This window comes from Pseudophryne corroboree, chromosome 11, assembly GCF_028390025.1.
Source record: "Pseudophryne corroboree isolate aPseCor3 chromosome 11, aPseCor3.hap2, whole genome shotgun sequence".
Lineage (NCBI taxonomy): Eukaryota > Metazoa > Chordata > Amphibia > Anura > Myobatrachidae > Pseudophryne > Pseudophryne corroboree.
In genome coordinates this window covers 80362065-80382847 of record NC_086454.1, presented here as the reverse complement: position 1 = coordinate 80382847, position 20783 = coordinate 80362065, and the positions used below count along the sequence as shown (strand labels likewise).

Here is a 20783-nt window from a genome sequence, read left to right as displayed (position 1 = left end):
TGCTCAGGGCGCCCTGCACCCATCAGTGACCGGAGTGTGAGGTGTGCATGAGGAGCAATGGCGGGCAGCTGCAGTGCTGTGCGCTACCTTGTTGAAGACCGAAGTCTTCTGCCGCCGATTTTCAGGTCCAACTTCATGCTTCTGGCTCTGTAAGGGGGACGGCGGCGTGGCTCCGGGACCGGACGATCGAGGTCGGGCCCTGTGTTCGATCCCTCTGGAGCTAATGGTGTCCAGTAGCCTAAGAAGCCCAAACTAGCTGCAAGCAGGTAGGTTCGCTTCTTCTCCCCTTAGTCCCTCGTAGCAGTGAGTCTGTTGCCAGCAGATCTCACTGTAAAATAAAAAACCCAAAATATACTTTCTTTTCTAGGAGCTCAGGAGAGCCCCTAGTGTGCATCCAGCTCAGCCGGGCACAAGATTCTAACTGAGGTCTGGAGGAGGGTCATAGTGGGAGGAGCCAGTGCACACCAGGTAGTCCTAAAGCTTTCTTTAGTTGTGCCCAGTCTCCTGCGGAGCCGCTATTCCCCATGGTCCTTACGGAGTCCCAGTATCCACTTAGGACGTCAGAGAAATTATTTGCTGCTAAACAGGTATCCAGGTGGATAGCTCTTCTATATAATATACAGAGCACATTGAGAAAAATAGCATCATACAGATAGAGCCTCGCTCATCTAGGCTTCTCTGCTGCACCTAGGTGCACCAAGAATTTCATCTATTGTCCTCAGTTGCAATACAATGCAGAGAATACAGTAGAGGATTAAGTCATTACAGCAGGGGATTAAGTCCGACTGCCCTGGCTCAGATTATCCTATTAAAGGGATAGATGAGGAGGGCTCCATCTGTACTGCATAATTCACAGACTTCTGCAAGCAAATAATTTTCTCTATGAAGGCTCATTCATATGATCAGATTTTCTGAATGCATTATTTCCAGAGCACACATATAGTGTGGGGGCTTTATGGAGGATATTCAGTCATTCACATCAATCCCTGCCCTATTGGAGGTTACAGTATATGTTCTATGTCACACACAAATATACCCAGAGGAAACCCACGCAAGCAAAGGGATAATATACAAACTCCATACAGAGCCGTGGTGGGAACTAAACGCAAGATCTCAGTGCTGTGAGGGAGTAATGCTAACCAATACACCATCCATGCTGATGAAATGTGATGCAAGAAAACCTGCAAGCATACAACACTGGGGCGCATCCAAATGCAGTTTATATGGGCTGTGGGATTATCAGAGGGTCAAAGAAAGCAAAATGCTGGACAATGGTAGCGTTTTTATTTTACACAGATATGCAGATTGCGTGTGGCCACCTGACTGATACAGAAATAGGGAACACTTCCTGTAATTTTATCAGAGTGGTTTTCTAGCCAGGGCTGGTGCTAGGGTGTTCCGCACCCCCCTGCGAACTATAAATTTGCACCTTCCTACAAATAGGACCTCTTAACATGTCTCCTTATAATGGGGGTAATTCAGAGTTGATCGCAGCAGCAAATTTGTTAGCAGTTGGGCAAAACCATGTGCACTGCAGGTGGGGCAGATGTAACATGTGCAAAGAGAGTTAGATTTGGGTGGGTTATTTGGTTTCTGTGCAGGGTAAATACTGGCTGCTTTATTTTTACACTGCAATTAAGATTTCAGTTTGAACACACCCCACCCAAATCTAATTCTCTCTGCACGTTATATCTGCCCCCCCCCCCCCCCTCCCCGCAGTGCACATGGTTTTGCCCGACTGCTAATAAATTTGCTGCTGCGATCAACTCTGAATTAGGCCCAATGTTTCATATTCTGAAATGTGCACGGGTGAGAGAAAGGGTGGACTAGACAGACAGAAAGGCTTTCCTCGGCCACAAGACTAAGGCTAGCTACACTCGCAAGATGCAGGGGACGAAGGAGAGGTCTAACATGCCATGCTGCATTTGTCAGCTTGGCATAGTTAGCTATATCTTCTGGTTGACCCTGCATCAGAAGAGGACGCCTGCGCCCATGGGAATGCACAAATCAGGCATACACACTTAACAATATGCTATATTTGTCATTCTGATTTGCCCCAGTAACGGAAATCTGCCAGATATCGTTGTAGTGTGTACCCACCCTTAGGGTCACGCCCTTTCACCCCAGGGTTGGTCAAAGCTTCATTCTGGGGAATGAATAGTTTGACTCTCCCCACAAAGAGCAACACAGAATACTTGGGGAGAGGGAAGCCATAAAAGTCTTACCCAAACCCCACATAAAGGGAAGATTAAAAATATAAAATTAAATACTGGGGGTAGTTTAAATCACACACCATTAGGATAACTATATATTTTTTTTCCTTCAAATGTTTTTTCTTTTATAATACTTACTACAGGTTGAGTATCCCTTTTCCGGAATGCTCAGGACCAGGAGCATTCTGGATATAGGATTTTTCCGGATAACAGAATACCTGTTATTCGGATGGATCCTGGGGGTCCACGGTGGGTCCGGCGCATCGGCAGGGGTCCGGCGCATCAGTATGTGTGTGTGTGTGTGTGGTCCAGCATGTCTGCTACGTGTCCGCAGCAGGTCCGGCCAGTTGTGATGTTGAGGGAATGGCTGCAAAGCCACTCCCCCATCTGTCGGTGATTGGGCGCGGACGACAGTGACGTAATGACGCTGGCCGTGTCAGGACGTCATTAAAGGGCCGAAATATTCTGGTTTTCGGAATATATACGTTTTCGGGTATCCGGATAGCAGATACCCGACCTATATATGCTAATCACTATTCATTGATTCCTATATGTCAACTACGCAGAAAAAGAGCGCAAACATTACATCATTTACAATCATAATGCAACTTATTTTGGTCATAATTCATTCTGGGGCCGCCACTAGAGGGCAGCAATTCAATTGTTCTGCTGCTCTGGGCCCTGCGGCCGCGGAGCTCACATTTTTTCTCGCAGCCTCCTGAGGTGCGAGGAAAAAAATATGTGTTGAAACTCGGCACTTTGGGCGTCTAAACAGGAGTTTGGATGACCAAAGCAGGGAGTTTAGATGGGTTTAGCTGTTGTAAGTGGATAAACCAGGTATGTTTGGGCGTGACATGCGTCATCTGCATGGGTGCCCAAACACAACTGAATTGTGACAATTGTTTGGGCGTCTAAAAAGTCCTGTTTAGACGGGATATTTAGACGCCTAAAACAATTGAATTGGTCCCTATGATTGTAAATTATATAATGTTTGCACTCTTTCTCTGCGTAGTTGACATATAGGAATCAATAAATAGTGATTAAAATATGAACTTTATGAATAGTGAATAGTGATTAAAATATAACTTTATGATATATAAGAAAGCTAACCCAGAGTACAAAATAAGGTCACGGATCAGCCGGATATGATCGGAAAGTGCAAACAAACGTACTGATCGCCGGCCCAATGTGTTGTGCCCAAGGTCACAACTGGGCGGGTACATGTTGTGATGTCAGTCACAATCTGCGGAATGCCCGTACTCAGAGCATGCTGTAAACGATGTCATTCACACACATACTGGGGCTACACACTTATCGACGCACCCACAATATATCGGCTGCTCAATTGAATGGCTGATATATCGGCCAGTGTCCACCAAGCATAAGATTCATTAATAAATTAGTGTAGGAGAGGAGCCTGGTGGCCAGTGAGCACAGATCGGAGGAGGCATCCATGAATGACAGAAGTGACAGTGCAGTTAACAGTGGACAGTAGGATTCCGACATAGCGGGGAAGGCCACCCTGCTTACTGCATCGTGTCGGCTCTGTTCCTAGCACAACAACATTCTCTGAAACGGACTATCTGGACAAGCCCTTCGTAAACGTACACAATTTTGGTGGATATGTACTAAGAAGTGAAAAGAGTGGAGAAGTGATCCAGTGGAGGAGTCAATGCTGATTGGTTGCTATGGGCAACCTATCCACTGGCTCACTTCTCCATTCTTTTCACTGCTTAGTACATCTCTCCCATAGTAACATACCCCAGAACTTACCAGTCACTTAAGCCAGATATCCTTTACAGAAAGTTGTGTTTATTTCCACACGTGAAAAACACAGAAAAAAAACTCTGAAGGGCGACTGAACACCTACTATACAAACAAAAAAGGCTGTTTTACCTAAGTAGTATCCATACGTGGCTTGCTTATACTCTTCCCACGAAATCTGGTTATCTTTATTGACATCATAGTCCTTCCAAACCCTCGCCACATTTTCATACACGTATCTCTTCTGGACCCGTTTAATCCACGCGGTCAACTCCTCTGTATTAATAAATCCATCATGGTCACTGTCTATTCTATTGACTATTTTTCTGTGAATAAAAAAAAGAACAGTATTTATATGAATATTTGTTTTATGGGCATGCATGGTTTTGTGTCATAGAATTCACTCTGAGTCTTAGAAGATGTCCATTAAAGGCAATGCAGCGGTCATACAGACAGCACACTGCAAAAATGAAAATAAGACAGTCGTCCGTCTTTAGATTGCATCTACCCTCTTGAAACTTTAATATATTGTTTACATTTTTTTTCCTGTGCATTTCTGCAACAAATATAAGTAACACAGAAAATGTACCATTTGATTTCCTTAAATATCAACTTCAAGGGCCGGATGCAATGCTGTCCGAGATGGCTGGAGGTGTGGATTGCCGTCTTAGTTGGGACCTTTTTTTTAAAGCGGCAATGAAAGCCAGCAACCAGCACCTCCAGCTAACGAGGACGGTATTACATCCGACCCTTAGTATCAGACACAACCCAACCAAGTCAAAGGATTAACCAAATGGCTACAGTAAATAAATCTAGCTTAATCCACTACATAACACCAAAATTATACGAATATAGTAAAACTGGAAACGCAAATCATTCCTCTCTCAATCATAAATCTAGTTGGCTTAAAAGTCTTTCTAGCAGAGTATGGTACAACTCTTTACTGGTAGCCCCTTTACTATTAGCAACGGGATCCGGTTGGGATCCTGGCAGTCAAAATACCAACGCCATAATCCCGAGACCACTCGGAATGCCTTGCGCCAGGATCCCCACATTCATCACTATTCCGAACGCTGGGATCTCAAATGATTGCGGGAGGTGGGGGGGGGGGGGGGGGGGGGGGGTTTGGGAAGAGGGTTAGGCTGCAAGTATTGAAGGATTAGGGTTAGGCTGCGGGAGAGGTAGGGTTAGGTTTAGGTTGTGGGGAGGATAGGTAAGGGTTAGTTAGGCACCACCAGGGAGGGTTAGCGTTAGGCTGCAGGGTTAGTGGGGGGGATGGGGGGGATGGAGAGGGTTAGGGTTAGGCTGCGGGAAAGGTGGGTTAGGGTTAATCTTCAGGATGCTGCTGTCGGTATTTTGACAGCCGGCATCTCTATACCAATGCTTAGCAACTCTTTTGTAAACATTTGGGTGTGGATCATTAGGTCGACAATGTTTAGGTCGACAACTATAGGTCGACATTCACTAGGTTGACAGGGTTGGAAGGTCGACAGGGTTTCTAGGTCAACATGTGCTAGGTCGACAGGTCAAAAGGTCGACATGAGGTTTTTTTTGTGTCGTTGTCTTCGTAGAGTGACCGGGAACCCCAAGTAGTGCACCGTGTCCCCTCGCATGGCTCGCTTCGCAGATTACCGTTCCAATCGTAGTCCACGTGGATTGTTAAGTATGAAAAAGTTCAAAAACAAAGAGTGAAAAACTCATGTCGACCTTTTGACCTAGCACATGTCGACCTAGAAACCCGGTCGACCTTCCGACCCTGTTGTCCTAGACAGTGTCGATCTTCAGACCGGATCCCAAACATTTACAGAGAGCTAAAAAGTCTGCTGGTGTGCCAAAATTTCTATTATCAACAGGACCTCATCAATGTAAGAAATGCACCTGGACTTGCGCTCCATAAACCTTATAGAATAGTTATCCCCTAAAATACACCATTGTTGAACATATATGGCTACATTTACTAGGTTATGCTTTTCAAAGCCGCCACACTTTGGGTGGAGTCAGGCGCTGAATTAAAAGGGGTCATTATATTAAATGGTGTGTTTTGAATTTTTTATCATTATTGACCCTTAAAATACAGCAGCCAAAACTGCCAATGATGCTGCGGCTTTAAAAAATGCTTAGTAAATTTAATAGTGTTCACGCTAGGCTGTTTTAGTAGGCCCAATTTTTAAAAGGGCAAAATGCGCCCTGCCACTTTAGCGGCGCCCTGATAAAACAGCCTGCCATGCCACCGCCACGTGATGCGCGCGGCATCTATTCATAGGAAAGGAAGTACTTGGGGGAAGCCCAACACGCCTCCATCCCTGATGGAGACAGCTAGGGCACACCACAATCAGTGATGTGGAAGGACAGGCCCGCCCCCAACCGTGATGACGGCAGGGCCGCGTCCCGTCCCCTTTTTACGCACACACGTGCACAGAGTGCCTCCGCAGCCCATAGTGCGATTTCAGATTTAACTTAATTGTATTGCCTTGTCCACTGTTAGTTTAAGCTTCCCTAAGTCTACTTAGACGGCAAGTTCTTCTATAATGGATCGAGAAAACCAAAAATATTTTATTTTATATTTGTTTTGAACAAGATGTTTATTGATATTAAAATGATAAAAAAGCGGTCTATATCGATATTGTTTTTCAGGAGCTAAAACACACATTTACTAACATTTAATCAGTTTTCATCTACTTGAAAATGGATACTACTTAAAAATACAAAAACAAAACAATAAAAATGTACCTTTATTAAATATACTCCTACGCAGTCTTCACACTACGCTGTTTTAGCAGAGCGCTGCACCCTGCCCGATTACTAAATGTCAAAATGCGCCCTGCCCTTTTAGCGGCATCCTGCTAAAACAGCCTGCCTGATGCCATGCTGACACCGCATGAATATATGCCCAGCACCTCTGTAATTGCTGGACATGCCCCCAAGATGTAGCGCCGACAGCTGGGCACGGGAGGCAATCACGAGACTGCCTATCCGGACCCCGGCAGTCATAACCCCCGCAAGGGGCTTTCTAGCGCTCACCCCGCTGCTGGCATACCGCTGTCGGGATTACGACAACCGCTGGTAAAAAGTATGTATTCCCCGGGCACAGTGACGCTGACAGGGCCGCGCCGCCCCAAATAGTGATGCTGTCGGAGATGCATCCCCTTTTCAAACGCGTGTGCGTTGAAGGCAATACTGTCCTCGCACCTCTACACCCTGCCCGCATCCTAGTGGGAACAATACCTACATTTTCCGAATTTAAAAAAGAATCCCTGCACCAGAATTTTATATCAATACAACCGTGTCCTGCATATTTTGTAATATTTCGGAGGGAGTGCTTTGGTGTGGTGCTCTTAGGCTGTAGGTCAGATCATTCTAAATAGTAGTATTTTCATGAGTAAAGACATATTGATGGAGAACAAATATAATTTCAGAAGACACATACAAATCTTTGTGTGTACAAATAAAACCTATGAGCTTTTCATTGGTTTATGTTAAAAGCAATGTAATTACATAAAAAAAAATAAAAAAAACTCAAGGGAGAGAATACATAAAATAAAATGGATACAAAAGGTTTTATGCTGCTGTGTATATATCAGACAGACAACTTCTAGGACAATGAATGGTATCTAGTCGAAGAAGTTGCACCAGAATATTGCTGTGTTCTGAATGTCGACATGGGAGTTAGGTCGACGTGGTTTTTAAGGTTAGGTTCAGGCAAAAACCCTGCTCTTCCCATTATACAACTCTCAGTCTCTGGCTTCCTGCTGCCTCCTCACATCATGTCAGTGCCCCTGTGAAATTATCCATTTTTTCAGTTTATTATATAGCGCAGCACATTATGTATCTCCTGATATACTCTGTGCTGCTGGGGGACCTTGCTACTTCCACTATATAACTCTGTGTGTGGGTTTGTGCTACCTGCATTCCCCTCCTCACATCATGTCACTGGCCCTGTCACATGCAGCCCTGTCATCACTGACATATCATGCATGTCCTGATATAGTCTGTGCTGCTGTCCTCCCCTAGGGGTGCTAGTGGTGTGTTACCTCCACAGTGTTTATTCCCAGAGTGTAAGTCAATTGTGTAGCAAGTTTGGTGTAAATTGCTCCAGGCATTTCAGAATTATGCTGTCTGCTGAAAAACTCTGTGCTGCTGCCTCACCCCTAGAGGGGCTAGGGGTGTCTTACCCCCACAGTGTTTGTTCCCAGCCTGTAAGTCATGTGTGTACCAAGTTTGTTGTAAATAGGTCCAGGCATTCGGGAGTTATGCTGCCTCCTGAAATACTCTGTGCTGCTGTCCCACCGCTAAGGGTGTCTAACCCCCACAGAGTTTGTTCCCAGAGTGTAAGTCATATGTGTACCAAGTTTGTTGTAAATTGCTGCAGACATTCCAGTTATGCTGTGTGCTGAAATACTCAGTGCTGCTGGGTCACCCCTAGGGGTGCTAGGGGTGTCTAACCCCCACATAGTTTGTTCCCATATTGTAAGTCAGATGTTTACCAAATTTGGTGTAAATTGCTCCAGCCATTCCACAGTTATGCTGTCTGCTGACATACTCTGTTCTGCTGTCCCTCCTCTACGGGTGCTAGGGGTGTCTAACCCCCACAGTGCTTGTTCCCAGTGTAAAGGCCCATACACATTAGACGATGTCGCTCTGTGAGCGACATCGTCTAACGTCTCCACCTCCCGGGCCGGCCGGTCGGCGGCCGCCTGTACGCACTGAGCGATATGACCGCTCATATCGCTCAGTGACGTCACGCCCCCGCCAGCCCTGCATGAAGGTCGTGGACGACAGTCCACATCCTTCATGCATGCCCTACCGACAGCGACGATCGTTGCCGACCCGCGGGGCCGCGCATCGGTCGTCGCTGGCGGCATACACACTTAACGATATAATGAGCGACGTCGCTCAAGGAGGGGGAAAATGAGCGACGTCGCTCATTATATCGTTAAGTGTGTATGGACCTTAAGTCATATGTGTACCAAGTTTGTTGTAAATTGGTCCAGGCATTCGGTAGTTATGCTGTCTCCTGAAATACTCTGTGCTGCTGTACACCCCCTAGGGTCGCTAGGGGTGTCTAACCCCCACAGACTTTGTTCCCAGATTGTAAGCCAGATGTGTACCAAGTTTGGTATAAATTGCTCCAGGCCTTTCACAGTTATGCTGTCTCCTGAAATACTCTGTGCTGCTGTACACCCCCCTAGGGTCGCTAGGGGTGTCTGACCCCCACAGTGTTTGTTCCCATAGTGTAAGTCAGATGTGCACCAAGTTTGGTATAAATTGCACCAGCCCTTCCACAGATGTGCTGTCTGTTGACATACTCTGTGCTGCTGTCTGACCCCCCACAGTGTTTGTTCCCAGAGTGTAAGTCATATGTGTACCAAGTTTGCTGTAGATTGCTGCAAGCATTTCAAAGTTATGCTGTCTGCTGAAATACTCAGTGCTGCTGCCTCACCCCTAGGGGTGTCTCCCCCCACAGTGTTTGTTCCTAGATTGTAAGACATATGTGTACCAATTTCTGAGTACACTGCTCCAGCAATTCCGGAGTTATGCTGTCTCCCGATATGCTCTGTGCTGTTGTCTCCCCCCCTAGGGGTGCTAGAGATTTCTAATTTTTTTTTAGTTGCCTCCGTCGCGTTTTAGTACGCCTGTATGTCAAATTTCACGATCTTCGCTTGTAAACTGTGGATTTGTATAGAAATACAGACAGCAGGACAAATTTTCACTTTTATATAGTAGATATATACACATATATACACACACATGGGGATCCACTGCACTCACTATTCCCAGGAGAGGGGTGCACTCACATACTCCCCCACCCCTAGGTTGGGGTGCGATGGGCTGTGAGCACCTAACTCAAATAAACATATACAGAGAACCCTGCACTCTCCTTAGCAGCTTCATTCGCCTTAATGCTGTTGATTAAACAATGGGGTAACTGAAAAATCTATGTGAAAGCTTATGTGATAGCGTAGGACTTGTGGTGAAATGGGGTCCCGTGGAGTGGGCCGCAAGCTTACATGCATTGTGCAATTCATAAACCAAAAATTGTTTATTCAGATATATACTAAAGCATTAAGGTGAATGAACCTGCTAAGGAGAGTGCAGGGTTCTATCTATCTATCTATCTATCTATATCTATTTAGAAATTCTGGTGTTGACATTTTAACTATTTCAACATTGATTGCTGATATAACGTCCGTGTCGACATTAAGAACCTTTCGACCTTCTTAATATTGACTAGTCATGCCACATCCCAATAAATGGCTAGCGATCCTCTATAGTGTTGCAAATACCATCCCCATCTCCCCAAGGGGGAGATATATTTAGCCTTAGGGAGTAATAAAATGGAGAGAGATAAGATACCAAACAATCAGCTCCTTACTGCCATGTTACAGGCTGTTCTTGAAAAATGACAGGAGCTGACTGGCTGGTACTTTGGAGGAGATGTATTATAGCGGCATGGATCTTGCACTTTCTGCTTCCTCTCTTTACTGAGGCAAAGCAGGAAGCAGTACCTACGAGATGTATTAACATCTCGTCTGCCAAAGGGGCGCGACCCCCTTCTGGTGATCCCTGCCAGCCCCCACAGTCTCCTCTCCAAGCCGGCTCCAGTGGGCATGCGCGAGATCTCCCGTGCACAGCCTGTAGTCCGCAAGCCGCTACAGCCAGGGACAGAGCTGCGGTGTATAGGCAACGTCAGCCGCAGCTGTCAAAATCAATAGCTGCAGCTGTAGAAAGGTCAGTGCCACAAACTGTTCCTACAGTTGCCTAAACATCGGCACGCTATCTTGAGATAGTGAGGCGATAATGATGGGGCACATAGCATCCCATCATAGGCATATGTCACCCACCACCGACATAACACATACGAGGAAGCGGCATCTGCGACACATAATGGTTGCAGATACCACTATACACAGTGACTGCTGTTCATACATCTACACCTTTATCTCTCTCCAATTTATCACTCTCCACAGCTTAGTACATCTGCCTCTTAAGTTTCTTCAATTCTTCCAATGAATGGAGTTCATTGATGTACTGCCAACACTCACAGTTTCACAAGTTTATGTGCCACGTTATCAGCATAGCTGAGACACTCCTCCGTCATCCTCACTCATGAGGAACTAGCTGCACATGCAGGAGGGTCTAACCTTAACCTACGTTTACTTATTACACAGATCATTATCTAGCATGCACAAACTATTTCAGATTTACAAATCACAACATACAATTTATTTATTTTTCTACTACATACAGGCTCCTTATGTTAACTGGCCACTGAGCACACATTCACACATTGGGGGTCATTCCGAGTTGTTCGCTCGTTATTTTTTTCTCGCAACAGAGCGATTAGTCACTAATGCGCATGCGCAATGTCCGCAGTGCGACTGCGCCAAGTAAATTTGCTATGCAGTAAGGTATTTTACTCACGGCATTACGAGGTTTTTTCTTCGTGCTGGTGATCGTAATGTGATTGACAGGAAGTGGGTGTTTCTGGGCGGAAACTGGCCGTTTTATGGGTGTGTGCGAAAATACGCTACCGTTTCTGGGAAAAACGCGGGAGTGGCTGGAGAAACGGAGGAGTGTCTGGGCGAACGCTGGGTGTGTTTGTGACGTCAAACCAGGAACGAAACTGACTGAACTGATCGCAGATGCCGAGTAAGTCTGGAGCTACTCAGAAACTGCTAAGAAGTGTCTACTCGCAATTCTGCTAATCTTTCGTTCGCAATTTTGATAAGCTAAGATTCACTCCCAGTAGGCGGCGGCTTAACGTGTGCAAAGCTGCTAAAAGCAGCTTGCGAGCAAACAACTCGGAATGACCCCCATTATATGATCACGCACCCCTCAGAAACCTTGTGGAGTCTCACCCCAGCTTGTCTTTGCTTTCTTCTGGCGTGAGCTGGTCAAAAGTCTTGGCCTCATCTTTTCCCAGAAAAGCTTCATGGTCTTGTTGGAAACTCTGGTTCTCCTCATGGACCTGACTGTTGAGCTCGGGGTCCAGGCGGATCCTCTCTTTGCGGAAGGTGGGTTTAGTGAATATTTCTCCAGCACAAAGCAGCAATAAGTACAAGAATCTATGAAGCTCCATCGCCCGCCCCCTCAGAGCAGCAGAGGAACTGTAAAAGCAGAGACCGGCCATTAGAGCGCACTAACACTTATACATACTTCTTCTTGTGCACTCACTCTTATACATACTTCCTCTCGTGCACTCACACTGATACATCCTTCCTGCCGTGTACTCACGCTTATATATATTTCCTCCCGTGCACTCACTCAAATACATACTTCCTCCTGTGCACTCACTGTTATACATACTTCCTCCCGTGTACTCACACATACACATACCTCCTTTCATAAACTCACACATCCATTTCTTCCCACTAACTTGCATGCACACAATACCTCCCGGTTGTCAGCATACACAGCACTCTTATGGTAGGTTATCACTACACCGATATCGGCATGATAGGTCGTTTCCCCGGGTTGCAAGTGATATCTGCCAGTCGGGTTTACCGTATGGCCAACCCAGAGTGCGATGATGGCATTGTACATTGTGCAAGTGTGTACGCAGTGCACAATGCTAGGTCCCGTCAGGTGTCAGATCGGCCACGGACACATCACTCTGATGTGTACCCGGTCAAAGTGTCTCTAGTGTTCATTCTGGCAACCTGCACCTGTCACAAGCCATGCAGTTCCTCTATCCCTGCTGGGGTGTCGTTCTCTGCTCTTATAGCACACTCTAGTCTGTATCTCAACACTGATCTGCAGACCAGAGTGTGCTAGAAGCACCAGAGCACAGTGACACCGCAGGTAGCAAAGAGGAACTGTACAGCTTGTGACAGGTGCAGGATACTACCGTGAACACTGTGTCTACATATTGATAAAGACTGTTATCAGACAGAGTTATCTTTGAACTCTGAATTACACCACCTATACTTTTAGGGTGACATCAGAAACATACACTAAACACGCCTCCTCTTCCTTACAGTCTCAAATTTATACTACCAAACTGTTCAAATGCTTTACTCTGTTTGTCTACTCATGCACTCAAGTTCACACCCACATTTACATGCCAGCACTCCCTCATGCAGATGTCCTCTGTCTCCACCCACCCCAACATCTCAATATGAACTCATTTTTAGTTAAACCATGCTCTCACATTATATGCTGGGAGGATGCTGGACCCCACGTGGGACTGGAAGGATGCGGACGCTGGACCCACACGGGGACCGGCGTCAGCTACCTCCCAGTCCCACACGGGTACCAGCGTCGGCGTCCACCCAGTCCCACGCGGGGACCAGCGTCGGCATCCACCCAGTCCCACGCGGGGACCAGCCTCAGCGGAAACCCAGTCTCAGCCGGGGACCAGCCTCAGCGGGCACCCAGTCTCAGCCGGGGACCAGCCTCAGCGGGCACCCAGTCTCAGCCGGGGACCAGCCTCAGCGGGCACCCAGTCTCAGCCGGGGACCAGCCTCAGCGGGCACCCAGGCAGGGACCAGCCTCAGCGGGCACCCAGGCCCACGCAGGGACCAGCCTCAGCGGGCACCCAGGCCCACGCAGGGACCAGCCTCAGCGGGCACCCAGGCCCACGCAGGGACCAGCCTCAGCGGGCACCCAGGCCCACGCAGGGACCAGCCTCAGCGGGCACCCAGGCCCACGCAGGGACCAGCCTCAGCGTGCACCCAGTCCCACGCAGGGACCAGCGTCAGCGTGCACCCAGTCCTGGCCAAGGACCAGCGCCAGCATTTACCCAGTCCTGGCCAAGGACCAGCGTCAGCATCCACCCAGGGACCAGCACCAGCATCCACCCAGTCCCACCCAGGCACCAGTGTCAGCAATCACTCAGCGAACAGCTTCAGCATCAATCCAGTCCCAGTTGGGAACAAACTCTCCAGACTCGGTCAGTTTGTAACAACCAGACCACCACACACCCCTCAGGTGCACCCTTAGGTGCAAGCAACCTTCCCCAGACACCCCTTTCCCCTCCAGGCACATTCAGGTGTGTCCGCCATCTTTCCCAGATACCCTCATGTGCAGATCACCCACCAACACTCTCAGGTGCAGACCCTACCCAGACAACATCAGATGCAGACCCCCCCACCAACACCCCTAAGGTGAAGACCTCCCACCAACACCCTCAGGTGCAGACCCCCCACCAACACCCTCAGGTGCAGACCCCACACCAACACCCTCAGGTGCAGACCCCACACCAACACCCTCAGGTGCAGACCCCACACCAACACCCTCAGGTGCAGACCCCACACCAACACCCTCAAGGTGCAGACCTCCCACCAACACCCCTCAGATGCAGACCCCACCACACCCCAGTCCCCCTCAGGTGCAGACCCCCAGGCCTGTGTAAGCATACACTCTCACTAGGACCCTGTTAGGATGAAGCTGCATGCACACAGCCTCACTCAGCAGCCGGTATGTAAGGACACTCAGACCCCTGCATCCTCTCTCAGGACAGCAGCAGTCACAGCCACGCACTCTCAGGAAACTACACAGTCTCCAATCTGCTGATCTGCCACCACAATTTCCCGGCCACACGCCCTCCAGCAAATAAACTTACATCCACCTTAGTACTCTGAGCTGGGAGACCTGCACCTACTTGATCCGAACAGGGATGAGACCCCGCTCCCAGCCAGTCCGGTGTGACAACACGTCCCGCAACCTTCCATGTTACACAGATTGTGATTGGCCAGAATGGAGTCAATGACTGGGAGGGACCAGTGCGCCACGTTGCATGCTGCAGCAGCCCCGGGTTACCAAGTTACTACTACTACTATCTATTGCAGGCTGCAGCACAGAGCACACTGCTTCCCCCTGCCAGCCTGTACAGCACTGTCCCATCACTGCGTGCCATGCTGTTTATAATAAATATCCCAGGACTGGAGAGACCTCATAATGAAGAGACTAGCTGGTACACAGTATACATGATTGCACAGTACACAGCCAGGGCTGGAGTAATTTCACAGAATTTATACAGGCAGGGTTGGAGTAAGGCTTGTGGGGCCCCTGGGCAACCAACTTTAGGGCCCCCTACCAATAAAATTATCAGTATGATCTACTGCCAGTTTTATAATAAAGTGCAATGTGTACATACTCCCAGTACCACGTGTGCTGACCACACAGTAGTGCCCTCAGTTCACATTAGGGGTATCCGGTCTTTAGGTCGACCTCGCTTAGGTTGACAGTCATTAGGTAGACCACTACTGGTTGACATGGTCAGTAGGTTGACACATGATAAGGTCAACATGAGTTTTTGTTTTTTTTTTTATTCAATTTTTTAAAACTTTTTTTTACTTTACTATCCACGTGGACTACGATTGGGAATAGTAACCTGTGCCGAGCGCAGCGACAGCAGAGCGAGACACCTTGCCCGAAGCATGGCGTCCTTTTCAGTGTTGACCTCATGACCGCGTTGACCTATTCCATGTGTCGACCTAGTCACTTTTGACCAATAGTGGTCGACCTAATGACTGTTGACGAAGTTAGGGTCGACCCAATGAGTCACACCCCACATTAGGCTATGCCACAGTGTCCACTGTACACACACTGGTGTTGTAGCCACATGTGGGGTACCCCGTGTGTAAGTAACCCCTGGCTGCCCTATTGTTAATCCAGCACTGTATGCAGCTTTAAAATAATAGAAGAATTATGAAAAATACCATGTGTAGTCAGTATTTACACTTAGAAATAGTTCATTGACTTTTAAGAGAATTGATGGAAAATAAACATGCCAGTGTGGTCCAGACTATATACATCAGCTCAATATATAGATAGTGGTAAGTGTCCTGCCCCCCATCGTCTGAGAAGCAGTATATCACAATTTTACTAATACAGACACAAGCCTTTAGACCAGGCATTCCCAACCACGGTCCTCAAGGCACACCAACAGTGCAGATTTTAGTGATATCCAGGCTTCAGCGCAGGTGACTTAATTAGTAGCTCAGTTTTTTTTATTTAACCATCTGTGCTGCAGCCTGGATATCTCTAAAACCTGAACTGTTGGTGTGCCTTGAGGACCTTGGTTGGGAATGCCTGCTTTAGACCACAGGTTCTCAAACTCGGTCCTCAGGACCCCACACGGTGCATGTTTTGCAGGTCTCCTCACAGAATCACAAGTGAAATAATTAGCTCCACCTGTGGACCTTTTAATATGTGTCAGTGATTAATTAATACACCTGTGCACCTGCTGGGTTACCTGCAAAATATGCACTGTGTCGGGTCCTGAGGACCGAGTTTGAGAACCACTGCTTTAGACAATTCAGATGCTCAGATGTGAATCAGTTTATTTAGCAGTAACAATGAATTAATGTTGTTTAAGTGAATAATACACCAACAAGATCAATATGTCTCTAGTTACACCGACACAATCAATATGTGTCCAGTAATGCATACTAGCTCTGTATTAATCATTTATGAAGCACAAAAACTTAAACTGGACATACACTATACAATTATCTGGCAGATAATCTGTGGTTGGAATGAAAACTTGGTAATGTATGAGAGCAACTGACAATCAACCATTTGCTCCCAAACACTGGAAAATGGACAAAACCTGTCATTTATACAAATTGGTTAAATCACGGACAGGTTTTGTCCATTTTCCAGTTTGGTAGCAAATGGTCGATTGTCAGTTGCTTTCATCCATTACCAGGTTTTCATTCCAACCACAGATTATCTGACAAATAATTGTATAGCGTATGATGGAGGCAATTCAATAGCTTGATTTGTTAAAGCAGAATAAATAATGGGTGCCCACTGTTGCAATTCAATTGTTTTAGGTGCCCCTTAACTATTGCGCCCAATTAGTGTTTAGCCGTGTAAAGCTGCAAAACTCGAATAAACTAATGGGCGCAGTGGGGAAAACTGATGTTTGGGTGCCCAGTTGACTTCTCGAACATTTCAGCTCACCACCTTCGGGAGGTACAAGCCGAGATGTGACTGCCGTGGGTAATGGGAGTCTGATTGGAGTAACAATTGTATAGCTCCAATAGACGTCCATTACTTTAGACCACAGTTTCTCAAACTCGGTCCTCGGGACCCCACATGGTGCATGTTTTGCAGGTCTCCTCTCAGAATCGCAAGTGAAATAATTAGCTCCACCTGTGGACCTTTTAAAATGAGCCAGTGAATAATTAATACACCTGTGCACCTGCTGGGTGACCGAGTTTGAGAACCTGTGCTTTAGACAATTTAACAAACAATTGAATTTCCCCTATGTATTTTTGTGCTAATGCATCTATTCGCCCGTCAGGTACATACATGAGGCTACGCCACCATTCTTCTCACCAATGTGCATTTGGACAATAATATGCAAGCTTGTGTCTGTTTTAGTAATGTGCATGCCAAAAAAGGCAAATATGTAAACTCCCCACATTATACTTGACCTACAATCATAATTAAATACCATTTCCCCCCTACCACTGCCCATTTGTATGCCCTATATTATTTTGTGAGAGCAAAGCTGGGTACACACTGAGACCATGTGTACCGGGACGATATGGCAGCTGAATGGATGACATATTGGATACTGGGTACACATCAGAACAATTTAATGAAGGGCAGAACGATCACTGTTCCATTCTGCATTAGCATACCCCATGTTGCTAACGTTATCGTCCGGTTGGCCGTGCAGCAGGGCCAACCAGGTGACATCGCTAACGACCGAGAGCACCCGCATATCGGGCATACACACTGAGCGATATGCCCGATATGTTGTTCCAATTCAGCTGGAAACGACATATTGGGACGATATTATCCCCATTAGGCTCGCAACGCCCTCCCCCAGCGCCGTGTCACCGCCCCAATATAGGCAAACTGCGCTGTGGGCCGCAACAGCAGCGGACTCAGAATGAGGCCCATATTATGGAGAGGGTCCTAGCCAGGGTTTGAATAATACTGATATAGGAGTTTGAACAATAGCAATTTTAATTTTTCTGCATTAATTTCTACCTCATTGAGAACACTGTGGCATTTTTATTTATATCAATGTATGTGTTTTTATGTTTTAGTGTAATAAATTGCATCATTTACTTTATTACAAACCGTCCTTAAGTGTTATTGTGTAAGTCAGTGCTGGTAGATACTTGTGGGCAGGTGCATTGTCGTGATGGAGAAGGAAACCACAAGCGCGAGTTCTTGGACGGCCCCTGGAAATGGCTTCCAGCACTTGTGCAGTGCTGGTGTACTGCTGCACAAGTGGTACGGTAGCTACATGACCAGTCTTGACCACAAAAATAGCCACTATCTGCTTGGCCATCAGCACTTCTGTGGCGGCGCACCTCCAACTGGGGTCTGTTGGGCTGACTGTTGTTTGGTCTCAGGGTCGAAACTGTAGATCCAGGATTCATCACCACTTATCTCCCAGACAGAGTTTACGCGACCGCCATCAAACCTGGCCAACATGTTGTTGCACCAAGGTACCTGAGCCTCTTTCTGCTCTCGAGTCAGCTGTTGTGGCAAAACCTTGCTCAGGGCAAACTTTCCATGGAGTATCAAGCGGATGGATCCCCATGCGATGCCTATCTCCTTCTCTAACTGGGCCATAATCACTCAGGCATCCAACTCAAGTATGGCCCGCATGGCAGCAACATTGTCCTCGGTGATGGCGGCCACAGGTCGGCCACAGTGCTCCTCATATTCCAGGGACCGTCATCAAACTTCTGCAAACTACTCAAACACAGTGGTTCGGGATGGTGCTTACTCCCCAAATGCAGCTCCTGCTGTCACAGACCACGTAGTCGTAGAAGATCATGCCTCTCCAGTGGTCTCTGGTGAGCTCCATAACGAGTTTGTGAAGGAAGTGAACATGCTGAGTTCTCTGGTGTGCAATGCTGGTTATATACGGTTCCGTGCCTTGACATTTCACAAGAACTTTAGTCAGAGATTACAGTCACAACCAGTCAGATTGTGTCTACTCTACCTATGCACTGCACATCCGGAACCTTATTGCACACCCCTTGTGGTACTACACTCATGGACTGCCAGTTCGTGCTGGCATTTCGAGTGCCACAAGAGCCCCTCGTACACTTATGAGGGGGCTCTGCGTGGCCAACATTTACGTCAACATGCCCTTCATGTACTTTAAGTGACACACCCTTATTCTATTTCTCCGGTCATTAGTGTACAGAGGTGTCTTTTCTCATACTCTTCCACTATCTCAAAAAACACGGGTAAATGCACGGGGGCGCGCAATTACCCATGTTTTTTGCTAGTAGAAACGGCTCCCTCTGCAAAAACCCTGATCAAGTGATCCGGGAATCCTACCCGGGTAGCTTACCAGGTTGAACACGAGTTCAACCTGGTAAGCTGTGCAGTGTAAACGGAAGCCGTGTTGATGCGACACGGCTCCCGTTCACAGTGTGTGGAAGGACGGTGCTGGGAGATCATGTGATCTCCCAGCGCCGCCTCTGCCGCATCACCAGCAGCGTCACCAACCCGGCAATATGCCGGGTTAGTGATTGCAGCGGGAAAGGGGGCTCTGATGCGGGTCGCAGCCGAGTAGCAACCGTGTCAGGCTCCCGGCTGCGACCTGCATCACTAGTGGAAAAGGGGTATCACTGTTACTTCAGTAGCCTCCCTCAGTGCACCAGGTCGCATGCCAATAGGCAGTGCCGAGTCTTTCTCGCTCAAAATGTCTCTCTTATTCACAATAATAAAACAACTGGGAGTAACACAACTACGGAGGAGATTTATCAAATCTTGGAGAGATATAAAGTGTTGAGATAAAGTACCAACCAATCAGCTTCTAATGCACGGTACACATTTAAACGAATGGCAATCATGCCTATAGTCGCAGCGATTTCCCTTCGCCCTGTACCATCACAGATTGCTTGTGCACACTGAGCGATCTAATGAATGATGACAAAATCTCTAGTTTAGTCCTTCATTAATATGCACAGCCGCACAAACGATAATGTTTGATTGACCATGCAGCCCGGTCAATCAAACAATCTCATATGTCGTCCGTGGGAGCGTGCAACGTTAGACGATCTTCACGATTTGTCATTCTAATATTACAAATCGTGAAGATATAATTTATTTATTTCTCTTACGTCCTAGAGGATGCTGGGGACTCCGTAAGGACCATGGGGTATAGACGGGCTCCGCAGGAGATATGGGCACCTAAAAGAACTTTCTAGTATGGTGTGCACTGGCTCCTCCCTCTATGCCCCTCCTCCAGACCTCAGTTAGATCCTGTGCCCAGAGGAGATAGGGTGCATTACAGGGAGCTCTCCTGAGTTTTCTGTGAAAAGAATTTTGTTAGGTTTTTTATTTTCAGGGAGCTCTGCTGGCAACAGACTCCCTGCATCGTGGGACTGAGGGGAGAGAAGCAGACCCACTTCTTAAGAGTTTAAGGACTCTGCTTCTTAGGCTACTGGACACCATTAGCTCCAGAGGGAGTCGGAACACAGGAACCCTGGGGTTCGTCCCGGAGCCGCGCCGCCATCTTCCTCACAGATGCCGGAAAAAAGAAGCCGGGTGAGTATTAGAAATGAAAGTAGACGTCAGGCGGCGGAAGACTTCAGATCTTCCTGAGGTAAGCGCACAGCAGTAAGCTGCGCGCCATTGCTCCCACATAACACACACACACATGGCACTGATGGGTGCAGGGCGCAGGGGGGCGCCCTGGGCAGCAATAAACCTCGTTTTGGCACAAAAGGATATTATTAGGCTGCTGAGGCAGTAAATAAACGATTCCCCGCCATTATTTTCAGAAACAGAACGGGACCAAAACCCGCCGCTGGAGGGGGCGGAGCTTGATCCCTCAGCACTAACCAGCGCCATTTTCTCCACAGAAGCTGC

At 47.4% G+C, this 20783-nt stretch overlaps 1 protein-coding gene across 5 annotated transcripts in view; it reads right to left on the bottom strand.

Annotated features, from left to right (window-relative positions):
- Nucleotides 1-14809, bottom strand: part of RCN1 (reticulocalbin 1) — a 129356-nt gene extending 114547 nt beyond the window's left edge. The window contains exons 1-3 of one of the 5 annotated variants that reach the window (XM_063944461.1): nucleotides 14542-14809; nucleotides 11837-12085; nucleotides 4110-4303 (exon numbers count right to left, since the gene is read on the bottom strand). In XM_063944461.1, coding sequence (XP_063800531.1) covers nucleotides 4110-4303; nucleotides 11837-12057 — 415 coding nt within the window. In that variant the 5' untranslated portion in view covers nucleotides 12058-12085; nucleotides 14542-14809. Of the gene's footprint in view, nucleotides 1-4109; nucleotides 4304-11836; nucleotides 12086-14337; nucleotides 14440-14459; nucleotides 14478-14541 lie in introns of those variants that run through there. The other 4 variants (XM_063944462.1, XM_063944463.1, XM_063944459.1 and 1 more) reach the window with 4 other exon arrangements.
- Between the last annotated feature and the right edge of the window lie 5974 nt (nucleotides 14810-20783).